General features: G+C 39.8%; 1 protein-coding gene across 6 annotated transcripts in view; it reads right to left on the reverse strand.

Annotated features, from left to right (window-relative positions):
* OXR1 (oxidation resistance 1) overlaps positions 1–17,628 on the reverse strand; it is a 362,168-nt gene that overhangs the window by 46,332 nt on the left and 298,208 nt on the right. For all 6 annotated transcript variants that reach the window (XM_038744617.1, XM_038744615.1, XM_038744620.1 and 3 more), the window contains 4 exons: positions 16,766–16,879; positions 6,675–6,827; positions 3,554–3,738; positions 520–1,286 (listed from right to left, as the gene is read on the reverse strand). In XM_038744617.1, coding sequence (XP_038600545.1) covers positions 520–1,286; positions 3,554–3,738; positions 6,675–6,827; positions 16,766–16,879 — 1,219 coding nt within the window. The remainder of the gene's footprint in view (positions 1–519; positions 1,287–3,553; positions 3,739–6,674; positions 6,828–16,765; positions 16,880–17,628) is intronic.

The raw sequence follows: 17,628 nt of genomic DNA on the forward strand, positions 1-17,628 counted from the left end.
CTCTACTAATTGTTTGGGAAGTACAAATCGGCAACATATAGAGACGGTCCCTACCCAACAATGGGCTCACAGTCTAGAAGGGGGAGACAGACAACAAAATGAAACAAGTAGACCTGTCTACTTTATACCATCAGAATAAATAGAATTATAGCAATATACACATCATAATAAAATAAATACAGTAATAAATATGTACAAATATACACAAGTGCTGTGGGGAGGGGAAGAGGGTAGGGTGGGTGGGTTGGGGGGCACTGCTCCAGACTGATCAGTTACCTGATCTGGAATATAGTAAATACACATACATATTATTTTCATTCAGGGGAATTTCACTTATCCTCTTGCCTTCCAATGAAACTTTTTCAGTGTACTGTTTCATACCAATGAATGATAACTAAAAATAAGATGGCAATTTCACTTTGGTTTCCCCACAGGTTTTCTCGCAAAGTTCCACTTGATAACCATAATAGATAACAAGGACTATTTAACCACCTCTAATGTTCAAACTGAACCACTTACCTTCAATATGTCCATCTGCAGCTGCTACTTTGTGTCTAACTTCCTTCTGTGACACCTGCTGAATATTTTCCCTTTGCTGCTTAGTCTGTTGCATAGTGTGGGTCTTCCAGAGTTTACGGAGCTCCTCCACTTCTGTCTCTGAGTCACGAGTTTGTTCCTTCCCTAGTTTTCCTTTAATAGCTTCCCTCTTTCGAGACTCTGTGGTTTCATCATCCAGCAAATCTTCCTCCCGAACTTCACCCTTTACTCCCTTGGCTGAATTCTCCAATTGGGTGAAATTCCGGTCTGCAGCTTTTTCTGCAGCTCCTTGATGGTCCTTTTCCAGCAAAGACTGATGGAGACAGTCTGCGACTTGATCCCTTTCCTTGAGGACCACTTCGGGATTCTCTAAATTTCTCTGAGGACTTAGAGGCCCACTGGTATTGGCCGACTGTTCAGTACTAAATTCCAAGCCACGTGTGGTTTTGGTGGAATCCGGAATTACTGTTAAACATTCCGATAGCTGATGTATGGTCTGTACAGATTCGGACGATGCGTCAGAAGATTTATCTTGTCGATGATCGGCTGAAGAAGTAAGTTCCTCCCGTATCGGAGATAGTTCTGATTCAGTAAACACATCTTCAGAGAGAGACTCCTCTGTGCTCCTTGGAGCAGTACTGGCACTGTCATTCCCTGTATCCCGAACCCTTGAGTCTATTTCATCTGTATTGCTTTTTGGCATTTTCTTGAAATGGCAGAGGTCCCTTACTGATAACTGCTCTGCTTCTCTGTCAAAAGAAGTTGTAAATTAATTAAAAAGTACTCTGATTACAATGTTCCACAAACTGAACACAGAATTAGCAATGTGGAAAATTTAACAAGTCACGCCACACATCTATTGTGTGATGGATAATTAGATAATTACAACTTACTCATCCTGCAGGTACACAGTTAACATATTCATTTATTAAATGTCATCTATTTTCTTTTACACTCACCCAGTAGTTGTTACTTACAAACCTTTAGTTGTAAGTTGTCTACACTAGTAAAAATTTGGAATATTAAACTCTAAACCCAAATCTGCCAATTATATGGCAAGCTGACATAATTCTTACTACCTCAGAGGAATTTAGACTTCTCACAGCTCACTCTAATGTCTTCATGGAGTCTAAAAGGAATCAAAACATTCACAAATTATCTGAGCAATAGTTGAGCTGATCTCTTTACTCTTGGGAAGCAGCATGGTCTAGTGGAAAGAGCACAGATTGGGAGTCAGAGGACCTAGGTTCTAATCATAGCACGGCAACTTATCTGCTGTGTGACCTTGGTCAAGTCACTTAACTTCCCTGGGCCTCAGTTCCCTCATCTGCATAAAGGGGATCCAATGCCTGCTCTCCTTCCTACTTAGACTGTGAGCCTCTTGTCAGACCTGATTATCTTTTACCTGCCCCAATGCTTAGTACAGTGTTTTTAATCAGTCATATTTATTGAGCGCTTATTGTATGCAGAATACTGTACGAAGCACTTGAGTGTACAATATGCAAACACATAATAATAATAATGACATTTATTAAGTGTTTACTATGTGCAAAGCACTGTTCTAAGCACTGGGGAGGTTACAAGGTGATCAGGTTGTCCCACAGGGGGCTCACAGTCTTAATCCTCATTTTACAGATGAGGTAACTGAGGCACAGGGAAGTTAAGTGACTTGCCCAAAGTCACACAGCTGACAATTGGCAGAGCCGGGATTTGAACCCTTGACTTCTGACTCCAAAGCCCGCGCTCTTTCCACTGAGCCATGATTCCCTGCCCCAGATGAGTTTACAGTCTAGACTAAGCACTTAAATACCACAATTATCATATTATCGCTATTGTTGTGCAAATCCAGGACAGGCAGAGAAATGTTGAAAATAAAATCCTCACCACAAGGTTTTTTCCCCACACATTTGCAATACATGGCCCATACTACTTAAGAATATTTGAACCATCTTTCTCTGCTCTAACCAAATGAATAATAATAATAATAATGGTATTTATTAAGTGCTTACTATGTGCAAAGCACTGTTCTAAGCACGGAATAAACCAGCAATCTCTGAAGTTATAGAAATGGAACTTTGACTAACAGATTGACGGCAACCAATCACTGTAAAGTCTGAAGGAAAACAACTTAGATAGAATACATTTACAACTAATACAAGTATAGGATCACATTATGTCAAATACAAGATTAGATTCTCATTATAAAAAGTTTTAGTTGCCCAGAGCAGGTCACTAAAATGATGGGAAGATAGCAAGCAGCAAGCACACCTTGAAATAGGAAGAATAGAAAGCCTGATCCCAAACTAGAAACCTGATGTACAAAGTAGATGATGACCTAGAGAAAAATGCATGGGGCTGGGTTCTACAAGTTGTAGGTTCTAATCCCAGGTCTGCCATATGACTTTGGGAAAATCACTTAACTTTCAGATTCCTCTTGAGATTGTGAACTTTGAGTATGCTAAGTACTGTGCCTAATTTGATTTTCTAGTATTTACCCCAGCATTTAACTCTGCGCTTACTCTATCATCAGTTTATGATGTGCATACCAAAGTCCCTACTTCCCATTTATTTACCCATCAGGTATTTAGTGAGAACTGGTGTTCATGGGAATTTCTGAGTAGGTTTGCTCTAATCAGATGCTTGAACGGAGATATACCTGTGGAACCACCAACTCCTAAAACCTTATTATGGATGCCCAAACATTATACACTGGCTGGGAGACACGGAAGTGCATTGCTAGTAATAATCTCTTCAGATTAATGTAAATCATTGATTTCAAGGTTACTTCAATCTCATCTCCTATTTTCCTGGCTGTAGCAATATTATGTAGCCTAATATAGCCTGTAAAGCACTTGGAAAACTCTTGTCAACATTCATGTAGATTCTGTAAGATAAGAGTTGACAAACCAGAAAATTAGCAAAACAGAAGCAACAAAGAAAAAAAAATGATGATTGTACTCTTCCACAATGGCCACTGCTTTTATAGTAAAGTACAGAAAGAACCAATCTTACTTACATGGGTAATAAGTCCTTTATTTTGCTGTCCAAAATTTCTTTGTACATAGCAGCTGACATAACCTCCTCCATTGGACACATGATGCCATATTCCTCACACCCATTGGCTTGAACCAAGGGATCGGTTTTATGTGGATCAAACATAATATTATTTGGCGTCACTAGCAACACACCACTAACTGTGCCCTAAGAGGAGGAAGAAAAATAAAATTTAACGTTCAAAATTTAGATTTCAGAGCATCTTTTCTTGATCTCAGGCCACCAAATTTCCTGGAAAGAGATTTTAAAGTGATTATGGATGCAACTGAGTGCTTTGTCAATAGTAGGTACTGAGACTGCACAGAATAATTTTTATAGGAAAATGTCCTTCTTTAAAAGTAGGAAACTCTATATATATTTGTCTAATTTACTGACACTTAGGATAATTCCAATTTTGGCCAAAGAAACATAACAAAATAAAGCAAAATAGTCATGTAAGTGAAGCATTTTTTTTAACAGACATAATGTTTGAGTAAATTAGGAATCAAATTACCAAAAACTTACTAAAATCCTTTTCAGAAAGTGTAAATCAGATAAAGAAACAATAACTTAATACCACAGAAGAAACAATGAAATAAATATGAAAAAATCTTGATATCATGGTGACCCTGAAAAAAATCATTTTTTCCAAATATCAGTTTAGATAAAAATCATAACTAAAAGAATATGTATCACCATTCATTCAATCATACTTATTGAGCACTTACTATGTGCAGAGCACTGTACTAAGGGCTTGGGAGAGTACAATACAACAACAGTTACATTCCCTGCCCACAGTGAGCTTACAGTCTAGGTTTATTGATGGGATACCTCATTTTAAAATATCTTTTAAAAGAGGAAACATGCACAGTAATGGAGCATCTTTTACTTTGGCTTAGGCTCTTCCCAAGAATAATAGGTATCTTTGAAAAATCAGAATACTTATTACTGCAATCAATTATAGTGGAAACTTTATAAAGCCCAAGTGGAAAATTGTTCAATTATTTGGTAAATTTGCTTCAGATAAATAACGCAACTCAGGTGAAGGAAAACAAAAATAGGTGAGGTGTAGTCTCACCTAATATTTACTCACCATCTTTAAAAAAACTCACTATTTATTGAGCACCTGCTTTTTTTCAATGGTATTCGCTAAGTGCTTACTATGTGCCAGGAAATAAAGAGCTGGAGTAGACACAAGGTAATCAGGTTGGACAAAGTCCATGCCCCACATGGAGCTCATAGTGTTAATCACCATTTTACAGATCAGGGAACTGAAGCCCAGAGAAGTTAAGTGACTTGCCCAAGGTCAAACAGCAGATAAGTGTCAGGACCAGGATTTGCCTGTTGCAGGCAAAAGCACTGCACTAAGTAGTTGAGAGAGTCCGAAAAATACACCACACATCCCCCTGCCACCACATACAAGTAGTTTACAATCTAATGAGGAAGAGGGGGCAAAAAATAGTTTTGAATAGTGAAAAAGCATAAATTAGTGGAAAAATCATCAGCTTGGGAGTCAGAGGATCTGGGTTCTAATCTCACCTCTGCCACTGTGTGATATGGGACATGCCACAATTTCTCTGTGCCTTATTTACCTTATCTGTAAAATGGAAATTAAATATCTGTTCTCTCTCCCAGTGCTTAGTACAGTGCTTGGCATATAACAAGCATTTAACAAATGTAATTATTATTTTGCATGATTTAAGGAGGCTCTGAAAGCTGGAAGGGTTGAGTTCTGGCAGATGGGAGGAGGGGAAGGGTGATTTCCAAGTAAATAATAATGATGGTATTTATTAAATGCTTAAGGGTCGAGGCACGAGAGTTGAAAGCTGACAAAAAAAATTATGCAGGAAGTAGCATCATCATAATAGTAGTATTTGTTAAGCACTTACCATGTTCCAAGAACCTTAGTAAGCACTGGGGAAGATATAAACTAATCAAATTTGACACAACCCCATCCTACACCAGACTCACCATCTAAGAGGGAGGGGGAAAAAATTTTATGCATATTTTACAGATGAAAAATCTGAGACACAGATAAGCGTCTTGCCCAAGGTCAACAGTGAATGCACTCCAATATACATCCCTTATTAACCAATAAGGAACCAATACAGCATAATCATATATAATGAAAGTCTTCTAGTTCTGTACAGTCCATTAACAGTCATTGAGAACACAGTAAGAAGGCATGAAGGAGTTTAATAGATGGGAGAGAAACTTAGGAGAAGCCAAGAAATAAAATGAAAGAGATGAAAATGGAGTGAAAAATGTACAAAAGCAGGAAAATGGCAGATGAGCCCAGAAAGGCAAGACAAGGAATCAGAGAAAGGCACAGACAGGCCACAAAATTAAGAAAGAGAAAGTTAAAGATTGAAAGCAGTTAGGAGTATACGAATGGGAAATAGCGAAAAAAAAAAAAAGCCAAGGAGAGACAAAAATGAAGTCATATGTAATTTGAAAGGCAACAAGCTTGGATAAGAACCACTTCAATAATGAAATTTCTAATAAGAAATACCAATCATTCATGTTTATTGAGCACTTACTGTTTGCAAAGCACTAAGTACTTGGGTCCTTACACTTCAACAGAGTCGGTAGACATGTTCCCTGCCCACAAAGAGCTTACACTCTAAGGAGGGAAACACATTGAAATGAATTACACATAGGTACATAAGTGCATGGGGGCTGAAAATGGGGTGAATAAAGAGTTCAAATCCAATTGCAAGGGTAACTCAGAATGAGAGGGAGGGGAAAAGAGAGTTTAGTTGGGGAAGACCTCTTGGGAGGAGATGTGATTTTAATAAAGCTCTGAGGTTGAGGAGAGTAGTGATCTCTTGGATATGAACAGGGAGGGAGTTCGAGGCCAGTACAAGGGTGAAAGGATAAGGTTGAGTTACAGTGAGTAAGCTGGTATTAGAGGAGTGAAGTGTATGTGTGGTGTTGTAGTAGGAAGTATTTCAGGCCGAAGGGGGCACGGTGATTAAGTGCTTTAAAGCCAACTGTAAGGAGTTTACTTGACGTGGAAATGGAAGGGCAACCACTGGAGGTTCGCAAGCAGCAGGGAGATGTGGACTGAATGGTTTTATTAGAAAAATGAAGAGAATCAATACCTTGCCATTAGTAATGTATTTGCAATTAATTTTAAGAAATTTTTCTGTAAATGCTTCTTCCTCCTCAGAAGTTGAAGATACAATTCTTGCAGGACGAACACAAGAATAAGCGGGTGCAGGAGTAGTCTCTTTCTGGGGGATGCCATCAGGATCCTATTTAAAAAAATATAAGTCATTTATGTTTCAGAAAAGATATGAAATTTTCCTATGAAAACTGTATACACATGGGGGGCAGCTATCACTATTTCAATAATCCTTTAATCATAAAGTGATACTTTTTAATAGTAATAATAAAATCATAATTGTGGCTTCTAAGTGCTTACTATGTGCCAAGCACTGCTCTAAGCACTGGTACAGATATGAGGTAATCAGGCTGGACACAGTCTTAATCCCCATTTTACAGATGAGGTAACTGAGGTATAGAGACTTGCCCAAAGTCACACAGCAGACATGTGGCAGAGCTGGGATTAGAACCCACATCCTCAGACTCCCAATCCTGTGCTCCTTTCACTAGTCTGTGCTGCCTCTCAAATAAGTCTTATTTTTCCTTACTTCACTAGAAAGTATTTAGTCCTAAATATTAATGATTTTAAATCCCTAAAGCTGGGAGACGGTATTAGTTTTAGAAGCTGGTAAGAGACAGTAAGAGGAAATACTGAGGGAATGTAGCTTTGAAATCACTGATACTAACATTCTGTAGGTTCTTTCTGAGATCTAATTAAATACTATAAAGTATAACAGCTATTTTAACTCCAAGGATACATTTTGGTGATTTATAAATTAAGGGACATGAGGCTCAAAAGTAGCCTCCCAAAAATTTATCCCAGCTGACCTGTGCAGCTCATCCCACTACTCTGATGTACCCTAATGACCTAGAGATCCTGGATCAATGACAAGCACAATCAATCAATGGTATTTATTAAGCGCTTACTATGTGAAGAGCACTGTTCTAAGCACTTGAGAGAGTACAACAGAATTAGCAGACATGTTTCCTGCCCATAATGAGCTTATAATGAGAAAGTTATTTCCCAAGTGCTTAGTACAGTGCTCTGCACACAGTAAGTGCTCAATATGATTGAATGAATGAATAGGGAAAAAAGGTAATAAAATGATTATCTGGACAGGCAGCCATAATAAGAGTTTCCAAACCCATCAGGCATCCAAAGAAGATATCTATTTCAACATACATATGCCCATTTATGAGGAATAAAGTTTTAACTTTACTTGTGTACTTGGAAATAGCCCTCTGGAAAAATTTTAGTAAAAGCCACAGACTATGAATGATCCTTTAATGTCCCTGAATAGAACAGGGTTACATATTACCCTGATAAGTGATAAACTTGTATTTCAATCAATGGTATTTACTGAGCACTTATTTTCCACAAAGCATTGTACTCTGTACTTCGAACAATGCAATGTAATGAATTTATAAAATTTAGTCTAGGTTGTCTCATTTGGAGATTATGAATTCTAAGGGGAGGGAAGGGAAACATGAATTTTACAAACATAAAGTCACATGTTTTCTGAAACAAGGAAGGCTTTATCTAGGCAGCACTCACTCTTTGAACTTTCTGGTAAGATACAAATGAGAAAGCACAAAGAGAGGAACTGGAGCTTCAGGAGACACATAGGATGCTGAATTTATCCAGGTATGACTGCAAGGGCTTGAAATTATTACCAGATGATGTAACAAAATAATACCATCAGCTTAATTTAATTATTCCAGAGAGAAAAATGTCTAACTATAGGATTACAAAGTATCAGAATAATAATAATGATAATAATAATGATAATAATGGTATTTGTTAAGTATTTACTATGTGCCAAGCACTGTTCTAAGCACTAGGATAGGTACAAGGTAATCAGGTTGTCCCACATGGGGCTCACAATGACTCTGGGCAAGTCACAATTTCTCTGTGCCTCAGTTACCTCATCTGTAAAATAGGGATTAAAACTGTGAGCTCCCCATGGGACAATCTGATCACCTTGCAACCTCCCTAGCGCTTAGAACAGTGCTTTGCAAATAGTAAGTGCTTAAAAATACCATCGTTATTATTAATCCCCATTTTACAGATGAGGTAACAGGCACAGAGAAGTTAAGTGACTTGTCCAAAATTACGGAGCAGACAAGTAGCAGAGCTGGGATTAGAACTAACATCCTCTGACTCCCAAGATCGTGCTCTTCCCATTAAACCACGCTATTTCTCTATGTTCTTTGTAGGTTCATTCTACAATTTCTTGATCCTAAAAAGATTACATTTTTTCTTCAGGAGAAACTATGATTTTTTTTCTTTCACAATTACCTCAATTACGCAGATGAACTTCTTAGTAATGACAACCTTAGTCAAGTAATTAGGAAAGAAATATGTGAACTTCAACAATGGATTGTACTGCTTTTTTCAGGTAACAATATGACATAGGGTTCATGTTTTAATAAATGATGGTGGTGGGTTACTTCTGGTTGAACTGTACCTGAAGTTTATCAGAATGAGTGGCATACTGTTTTATCCAGGGTTATCAATTAATTAGTGCTCAGTCTATTTCATGGGCTCCTCCTTGACCTCCCACCCCCTAATTGTGGGAGTCCCTCAAGGCTCAGTTCTGGGTCCCCTTCTATTCTCCATTTACACCCATTCCCTTAGATAACTCATTCACTCCCATGGCTTCAACTGCCATCTCTATGCAGATGATTCCAAAATCTACTGGGTGAAAGGCCTGTACTAAGCACTTGTGAGAATACAACTGAGTTGGTATACATATTCCCTGCTCACAATGAGTTTATAGTCTAGAGGGGTAAACAAACATTAATACAAACTAATAGATCACTGATATGTACATAAGTGCTGTGGGGCTAAGGAAAGGGTGAATCCAAATGCAAGGGTGACACAGAAGGAACTGGGAGAAAAGGAAATGAGAGCTTAGTTGGGAGGCCTCCTGGAGATGTCCTTTTAGACTGTGAGCCCACTGTTGGGTAGGGACTGTCTCTATATGTTGCCAATTTGTACTTCCCAAGCGCTTAGTACAGTGCTCTGCACATAGTAAGCACTCAATAAATACGATTGATGATGATGATCATGATGATGTGCCTTCAATAAAGCTGTGAAGGTGGGGAGAGTGATTGTCTGTCAGACATGAAGGACAGATTGCTTTCTTTAAAGATGATGGTAGGAAGTTTCTCTTTGATGAGGAGGTAGATAAGCAACCACTGGAGGTTCTTGAGAAATGGGGAAACATGGACATATGTATGCACCTGTAATTTATATGTTCATACTAATGTCAGTCTCTCCCACTAGACTGTAAGCTTGTTGTGAGCAGGGAACTGGTCTACCAACTCCATTATACTGTACTTTCCCAAGTGTTTAGTAGAGTGCTCTGCACACAGTAAGTGCTTAATGAAAATGACTTACAGGTTGATGAAGAGGCAGCATGTTCCAGGCCAGAGATGAGGGGTCAGCAGCAAGACTGAAGTATAGTGAGTAGGTTGGCATTAGAAAAGCAAAGTGTGTGGGTTGGGTTACAGGAAGATATCAGTGAAGTAGGACAAAGATCTGATTGAGTGTCTTAACGAATTTCAGTTTGATGCAGAGGTAGGTGGGCAATCGCTGGAGGTTCTTGAGGAGGGGGGAAATGTGGATTGATCATTTTTGCAAAAAATGATCCAAGCAGCAGAGTAGAGTCTGGACTGGAGAGGGGGCAGAAAATAGGCAGGAGGTCAGCAAGGAGGCTGATGCAGTAATCAAGGTGGGACAGGGACAGGGACAGGATAAGTGCTTCTATTACAGTGGCAGCAGTTTGGATGGACAGGAAAGGGCAGATTTTAGGTTGCTGTGAAGGTTGAACCAATAGCATCTGGTGATGTAGTGAAAACATGGGTTGAGTGAGATGAGTCGAGGACACCACCAAGGTTATGGGCTTGGAAGACAGGGAGGATGGTGGTGGTGTCTACAACCATGAAAAAGTCACAGAAAAGACATGGTGGGAAGATGAGGAGTTCTATTTTGGACATGTTAAATTTGAGGTGTCAGCGGGACATTTAAGTGGAGATGTCCTGATGGCAGGAGGAAATGTGAAGCTGCAGATAAGGAGCAAGATCATGACTGGAGAAATAGATTTGGAAATTATCTGAACAGAGATGGTATTTGAAGCCATGGGAGCATATGACTTCTCCAAGGGAGTGGGTGTACATGGAAAATAGAAGGGGATCCAGGACTGAGTCTTGAGGGATTCCCACAGTTACGTGGTAGGAGGCAAAGGAGGAGCATGAAAAATAGAACTGTAAGCTCAATGTGGGCAAGGAACGCATCTGTTTATTGTTGCATTGCACTTTCCCAAGTGCTTAGTACAGTGCTCTGCACACAGCAAGCACTCAATAAATACGACTGAATGAATGAAAGAGACTGAGAATCGGCCAGAGATGTAGGAGGAGAACCAGGAAAGTGACAATGAATCTAAGTTGGATAATGTCTCTAAGAGAAGGGCATGGCTGACAGTTTTGCAAGCAGCTGAGAGGTTGAAAAGGATGAGGATGGCATAGAGGCTACTGGATATGGCAAGAAGGAGATCACTGGTGACTCTGGAGAGGGCAGTTTCGGTAGAGTGAAGGTGGCGGAAGCCATACTGGAGTAGGTCAAGGAGAGGATCGGAGAAGAGGAACTGGAGACACCAGGTGTAGACAATGTGCTCAAGGAGTTTGGAGAGGAACAGTAAGTGGGAGAGTTTTTTTTTTTTCAAATGGGGAGACACAAGCATGTTTGAAAACAGTGGGTAAGAACACACTGAAGAGTGAAAAGTAGAAGATGGAGGTCAGAGAGGGGGCAAAAGTTTTGAAAAGGTGCCAAGGGATGGGGTTGGAGGCCCAAATGGAGGGGGGTGGATTTTGAGACGAGGCCCAGGTGGAGGCAGAGGATTTTGAGATACTCCTGGGAAAGATGGGAGAGATGAAGAAGGGGTAGGAGGGAGAAAGGGATTGAAAAGGGGCAGGGGAGATTTTAGGGAGATGACACCTGCTGGTTTCAACTTTCTCAGTAAAGTATATGACCATGTCATTAGGGAGAAGAGATAGCTGGGGGGCTGAGGTGGGCTGGGAATTTGAAGAGGGAGCTTAACCTCTGAAATAACTGGTGAGGATAATAAACATGAAAATCAATAAGGTTGGAGAAATAGTGATGCTGGGCAGAGGAGAGGGCAGAGTTAAAGCACACAAGAACTAATTTGAGGTGAATGAGGTCGGCCCGATACATGGATTTCCACCAGCAGCATCCTGTGGCCCACGTACAGGAATAGAGTAGACTCCCTTGTGGAGCAGCGTGGCTCAGTGGAAAGAGCCCGGGCTTTGGAGTCATAGGTCACGGGTTCAAATCCCAGCTCCACCACATGTCTGCTGTGTGACCTTGGGCAAGTCACTTAACTTCTCTGAGTCTCAGTTACCTCATCTGTAAAATGGGGATTAGGACTGTGAGCCCCACATGGGACAACTTGATCACCTTGTATCCCCCCCAGCGCTTAGAACAGTGCTTTGCACATAGTAAGCACTTAACAAATGCCATCATTATTATTATTATTAGACTGTGGAGGCGATCCAGGGCTGAGGGGTAAGTGGTACAATACTGGTGAATTGACAGGGGAGCGAGTCAGTTGAGTTCAGTAAAGAGGGTGGTGTTGATGGCGTTAATCTGGTTGTCAAGGGAAAGTAGTGTGGGTTTGGAGACTAAATTCATTCATTCAATCATATTTACTGAGCGCTTACTGTGTGCAGAGCACTGTACTAAGTGCTTGGAAAAGTACACTACAGCAATAGAGACAATGCCTGCCCACAATGGGCTTACAGTCTAAAGTCTACAGTCTATGGTCTCCTCCAATAGGCTTTCCCTAAATCCTCACTTCATCTTCTTCGCACCTTCTGCATCACCCTTGCAGTTGGATTTGATCCTTTTGTTCAGCCTTCCTCAGCCCCACAGCACTTATATGTGTACCCATAATTTACTTTTTCATATTCTGTCTCCTCCTCTTGACTATAAGTTCATTGAGGACAGGCAACATGTCTACAAACTGTTATATTATACACCTTATACTCTCCCAAGTGCCAGTGCTCTGTAAATGGGGCATGACTTGAGACAATTGGATGGGGTCAAACGATCAGAGATCTCTGGGGCAGGGAAATGGATGGGGTTTGTGGAGGTGGGTGTGTGGCATAGAGGCAGGTGAGGTGGTTGTGCTCAGAGAGGGATTTCAGAGTTGGTGAGGGTAGAGACTGTAAAGTGACTAGAGATGGTGAAATTGAGTGTGTGTCTGAGCTGGTGAGTGGGTAGGTGGAGTGGAGCCAGAGATCAGTGGCGTTGAGGAGGGGTAGAAAGCGAGCAGCAGAAGGGTCGTGAGAAACATCCACATGAATATTCAAGTCCCCAAGGATCTTCTAGACTGTGAGCCCATTGTATAGATTTTTTGTATCTGTTGTTGAATTGTTCTTTCCAAGAACTTAGTACAGTGCTCTGCACACAGTAAGCGCTCAATTAATACAATTGAATGTATGAATATTCACTAGTCATCACCTGTATCTCTCTGCTGTGCTGTTTTCTGCCTGGCTATTTCTGCATAAATAGCTATGTAGTGCTGCCTTGTTATTGGCTCCCTAGCAGTCATGATGTAAAAATAATAATAATGATAATAATAATAATGGTATTTGTTAAGCATGTACTATATGCCAGGCACTGTACTAAGTGCTGGAATGTATACAAGCAAATTATGTTGGACAGAGTCCCAGTCCCCCAGGGGGCTCACAGTCTTAATCTCCATTTTACAGATGAGGTAACTGAGGCATAGAGAAGTTAAGTGACTTGCCCGAGGCCACACAGCAGACGAGTGGTGTACCCAGTATTAGAACCCAGGTCCTTCTGACTCAATGTCTGCGCTTTATACACCAGCCCAGACTAATTCACTAAGTAATTCCATGTAGTTTAATTCCATGCCATTTAACCAGAAGAAGAGAAAGCCCCAGAAAACCATGTAAAATGCAGATTAAAGTAGGCTGCTGAAATGCACTAACCAAAAACAGAGACTGCCGAGAAGTGGTAAGCACTGGGCAGTGTTGGTTGCTCCCCTTCCACTGGTGTGCCATGGTCTAATGCCCTTCCCAACTTCACCCACACTCCCTGTGCGGTCCTACCAATGGAGGACAAAGTGACAGTGAACTATTTGGAAAGTTTGGAAGCTTATGAATGCTCTGGGCCATTTGAACAGTGAAGGAGACTAAGCATTTGGTCATTATGTACTCTAGCTCCTACTGCTGTTGCTTTGACCATTTCAACCTTTCCTTATACATCTGTCATTCATTCATTCATTCAATCATATTTATTGAGCATTTACTGTGTGCAGAGCACTGTACTAAGCACTTGGGAAGTACAAGTCACCAACCCTTCACACTCCTGGGGCTGAGGAATGTATCTGACTTCTCATCCATGTACTTTTCCCCAGCACTTAGGTGTTCTGCACCAAATGCTCAACCAATATTATTAAATGAATGAATGGGTGGGTGTTTGATTTAAAAGAAAAAAAACGTGAACAGACAATGCTTGCTGAATCACCTTGATAATAAAACTCATGCCAATTTCTACCCTCAGATTTTATTAAAGAACATGATCAATGTTGGTGATGCATTTATTTTTATGCACTTTTCTGTAGCAACACCATGAAAGTAATTAAGATGATTTGAAATTTACTAAAAACAAAATTAATGATCTACAAGTAAATACTGACAAATCAACTCCCTTGAGAGGACAATAATGAAAAGAGGTAGATGACAGTACTGATTTCAGCACATTTATATACCTAAAATTTGGAGTTTGATGATAACCAACAGTGAAACTAGTAGCTTACACTTATGTACCTGATAAGACTGATGTATGACCAACAACACTTCCCCCATTACCTATATGCAAAGATTGTGCTTTGTTACTTGTATTTGCTAATACAAATACACTTGTATTTTTTTTTCTTTTTTGTTTTTTCTCTTTCATTTCTACCACTTATCAGTCTTCAAATTTCTCTGCTAAGGCAACTCTTCTACTTGCTGCAAACCACATCAGGTTGCTTTCTGTCTTTTCAGGAAGACACACATGAGACATTATCTGAGTTTTTGCTTCATAGTGCTTTGAAAATGATTCTTTCAACTTTCTTGTCACACCCCACCTGACTAAACCTCAGGATTTTCCCCACATGTGCAGCCAGAAGGGATGTGACAAGGCAGTGATAACTGCATGAAAGCCAGGGGTCTGATGGCATTTCAGAACCTTTTTGGGGGGATACAGTCTTGCAGTCTGTTGTTCAGTATGGCACATAAGGATTGTTGATGGAATGACTCCAGGAGTTGGAGTCCATGGTCAATCCAGTTCTCATAACTATAAGGAGGCTGGATTTTCATCACCTCTTCAGTTTGTTCTGAAACTTGATTCTACATTGATCACATCCTCTGGAGCTTCCCAAAATGACACACTGGATTTCTTCATTCAACTCTCAACTTTTTCCCTATTCTTGCTGCACTATACAGAGAAGCAGTGTGGCTTAGTGGAAAGAGCACAGGCTTGGGAGTCAGAGGTCATGGGTTCAAATCCCAGCTCCACTGCTTGTCAGCTGTGTGATTTTGGTCAAGTCACTTCTCTGTGCCTCAGTTCCCTCATCTGTAAAATGGGGATTGAAACTGTGAGCCCCAAGTGGGACAACCTGATCATCTTGTATCCTCCCCACTGCTTAGAACAGTGCTTTGCACATAGTAAGTGCTTAACAAATGCGATAATTATTATTATTACAAGTGCTTACTAGAAAAAAAGACTTGCTACAGAGTTCAACTCTTCATTGCCAGTGAAGATTTCTGTGTGTGCAAGACGCACTTGGTGCAGGCTGATAAATAACTTTGACTTCCTAACAGGCTACAGTGCTTTGCTAATTTGGGAAAAGCAGTTTATAAATATTTCCAGTTTACTTCCATTTTGCGATCATCAGCTTATAAAAATACCTGTAGGTCTTCTGATGAGAAGAAAATTTTCCAGGAATCAGAATTCTGAAGCTTGCTTCCAATATTTTATTGTAATTTAAATATAACAGCATGCTTAAACCTATTTTAAAATGCAATCCTGATGGACCCCACAGGGCAATGAATATGCTTTTGCAAAGTTCACAAATAGTTTATGTTGCTTCCTGTATGTCATTTGTACTTCATGTGCGTAAAGATTTGGTCTTCCATGTCCCTCCTATAGTTGGAAACCACACTGCAATTTTGAGAGTGTCAAGTCTATAGAGTGAGGCCTCTGGAGAGCAATAAGATTTTGTGGTAGTGCCCAAAGTTAGCCTTATTTTACTTCTTCAAAATGGTGATAAAGTTCAGCATCCTTGAAGTTTTGCATCTTTTCCTCAGAATTCCATAATAAACAAGACCCTTTGTAGACATCCTCACAGTACATCCAGATGTGGGGATTTTGACATTTTTCCTCAATCTAACTGCATTAGGTATTAAGGAGATCTTTAAAATATAATTATTTCCTTTTCTCCTTGATAGTGATGAGAATGAAGCTGTCTATACTCTTCAGTTGTGCTGAGATGCTAAGAATGAGCACATATAGACTCTTTACTGGTTCAAATAAAGAAATAAAAAAGACATACAAAGATAATATTGAATCTTTCTAGACTTGCTATTGCACCACTTGTTGTACACATCATTTTTTGCTTTGTATCTATGATAGATGCTTCAGTAAGCATCCCTTTTGTCATAAGAACGAGGTCCTTCAGGGTTTGATTATGAAATGTTTGCTTTTTAGCAACATCACAACCAGTGATTGTGAAAGAGGCAATGATTTCTCTTTCAAATCAAAGTCTTCACTGTAGTAGAATATAAGGAAATCCCAGAATTCATTTGGATGAACAAAACAGAAAGACAGCTTGTGTTATAATTTTAAACTTTTCCAGATTTTGGAGGAGAAACAAGGAAAAAGACCCAAAAAGTCTCCCAGTGAGAGACAGAAACATGCAAGAAAAACTATTCCAGGAATAGAAAGGTAATGAGTAATGTTGAGATTGTTCTGCTTGAAAACAAAAGTACTTACTGTTGTCTTCTCAAATTCAGCTTCTGATGATGTTGGTGATAGAGGACTTACAGGACTGAGAGATGGGGAGCTCTCAACACTGGAAATATACTCTGGATCAGGAACATACAAAACCTTTTAAAAAAATTAAAATAAAAGAGAATTGACTTTCAACAACCTAGAATATTCTCCATTCACTATGTCCTCACTAAGGCATTTCCAATGCTTTTTTAACAAGGTTTTAACAGGAATTTTTTTCTTAAAATACCACAACTTATTTCACTGAGAAAGTAATAGAAACAACATAGGCCCCTGGAAAGAGCATGGGATCAGGAGTCGGAGGCCCTGGGTTCAAATACCGATTCTGCCATTTGTCAACTGTGTAAGTTTGGGTAAGCTACCTTATTATTTTGTACCTCATTTACCTCATCATGGGGATTGGGACTATGTGGGACTGGGAATGTGTACAACTGGATTATCTTATATCTACCCTAGTGCATAGTAGTACAGTGTCTGGCATATGGTAGGCACTTAAACAGCATTACAAAAGAATTCCAATAACAGGACCTAAATAAAAAAGCCATTTGCAGAAACATTTCAGTGGTCCTAAGCCTATCTTTGCATCACCAAAAGGTACAAATCTGAGCTACAAAACTACAGTTACCTCTTTTCTTTACTCTGATACATTTTACAGTCATTTTCAAAACAGCAAGTCTGTGTTTTTAAGGGTAGAGGATGAAGACTGGGGAGGAACAAGATTCAAGGGGCTGGTAGCTCAATTTGGTTCTAACTAGAAACTCTCAAGAGTTTTTCAGAGACCTGGGGGAGCAAATGTGGGTGTCTGGTTCCAAAGGCTGTCCGAACATTCCCCCGCCGTGGAGTAG

Source organism: Tachyglossus aculeatus, chromosome 4 (assembly GCF_015852505.1).
Source record: "Tachyglossus aculeatus isolate mTacAcu1 chromosome 4, mTacAcu1.pri, whole genome shotgun sequence".
Taxonomy (NCBI): Eukaryota; Metazoa; Chordata; class Mammalia; order Monotremata; family Tachyglossidae; genus Tachyglossus; species Tachyglossus aculeatus.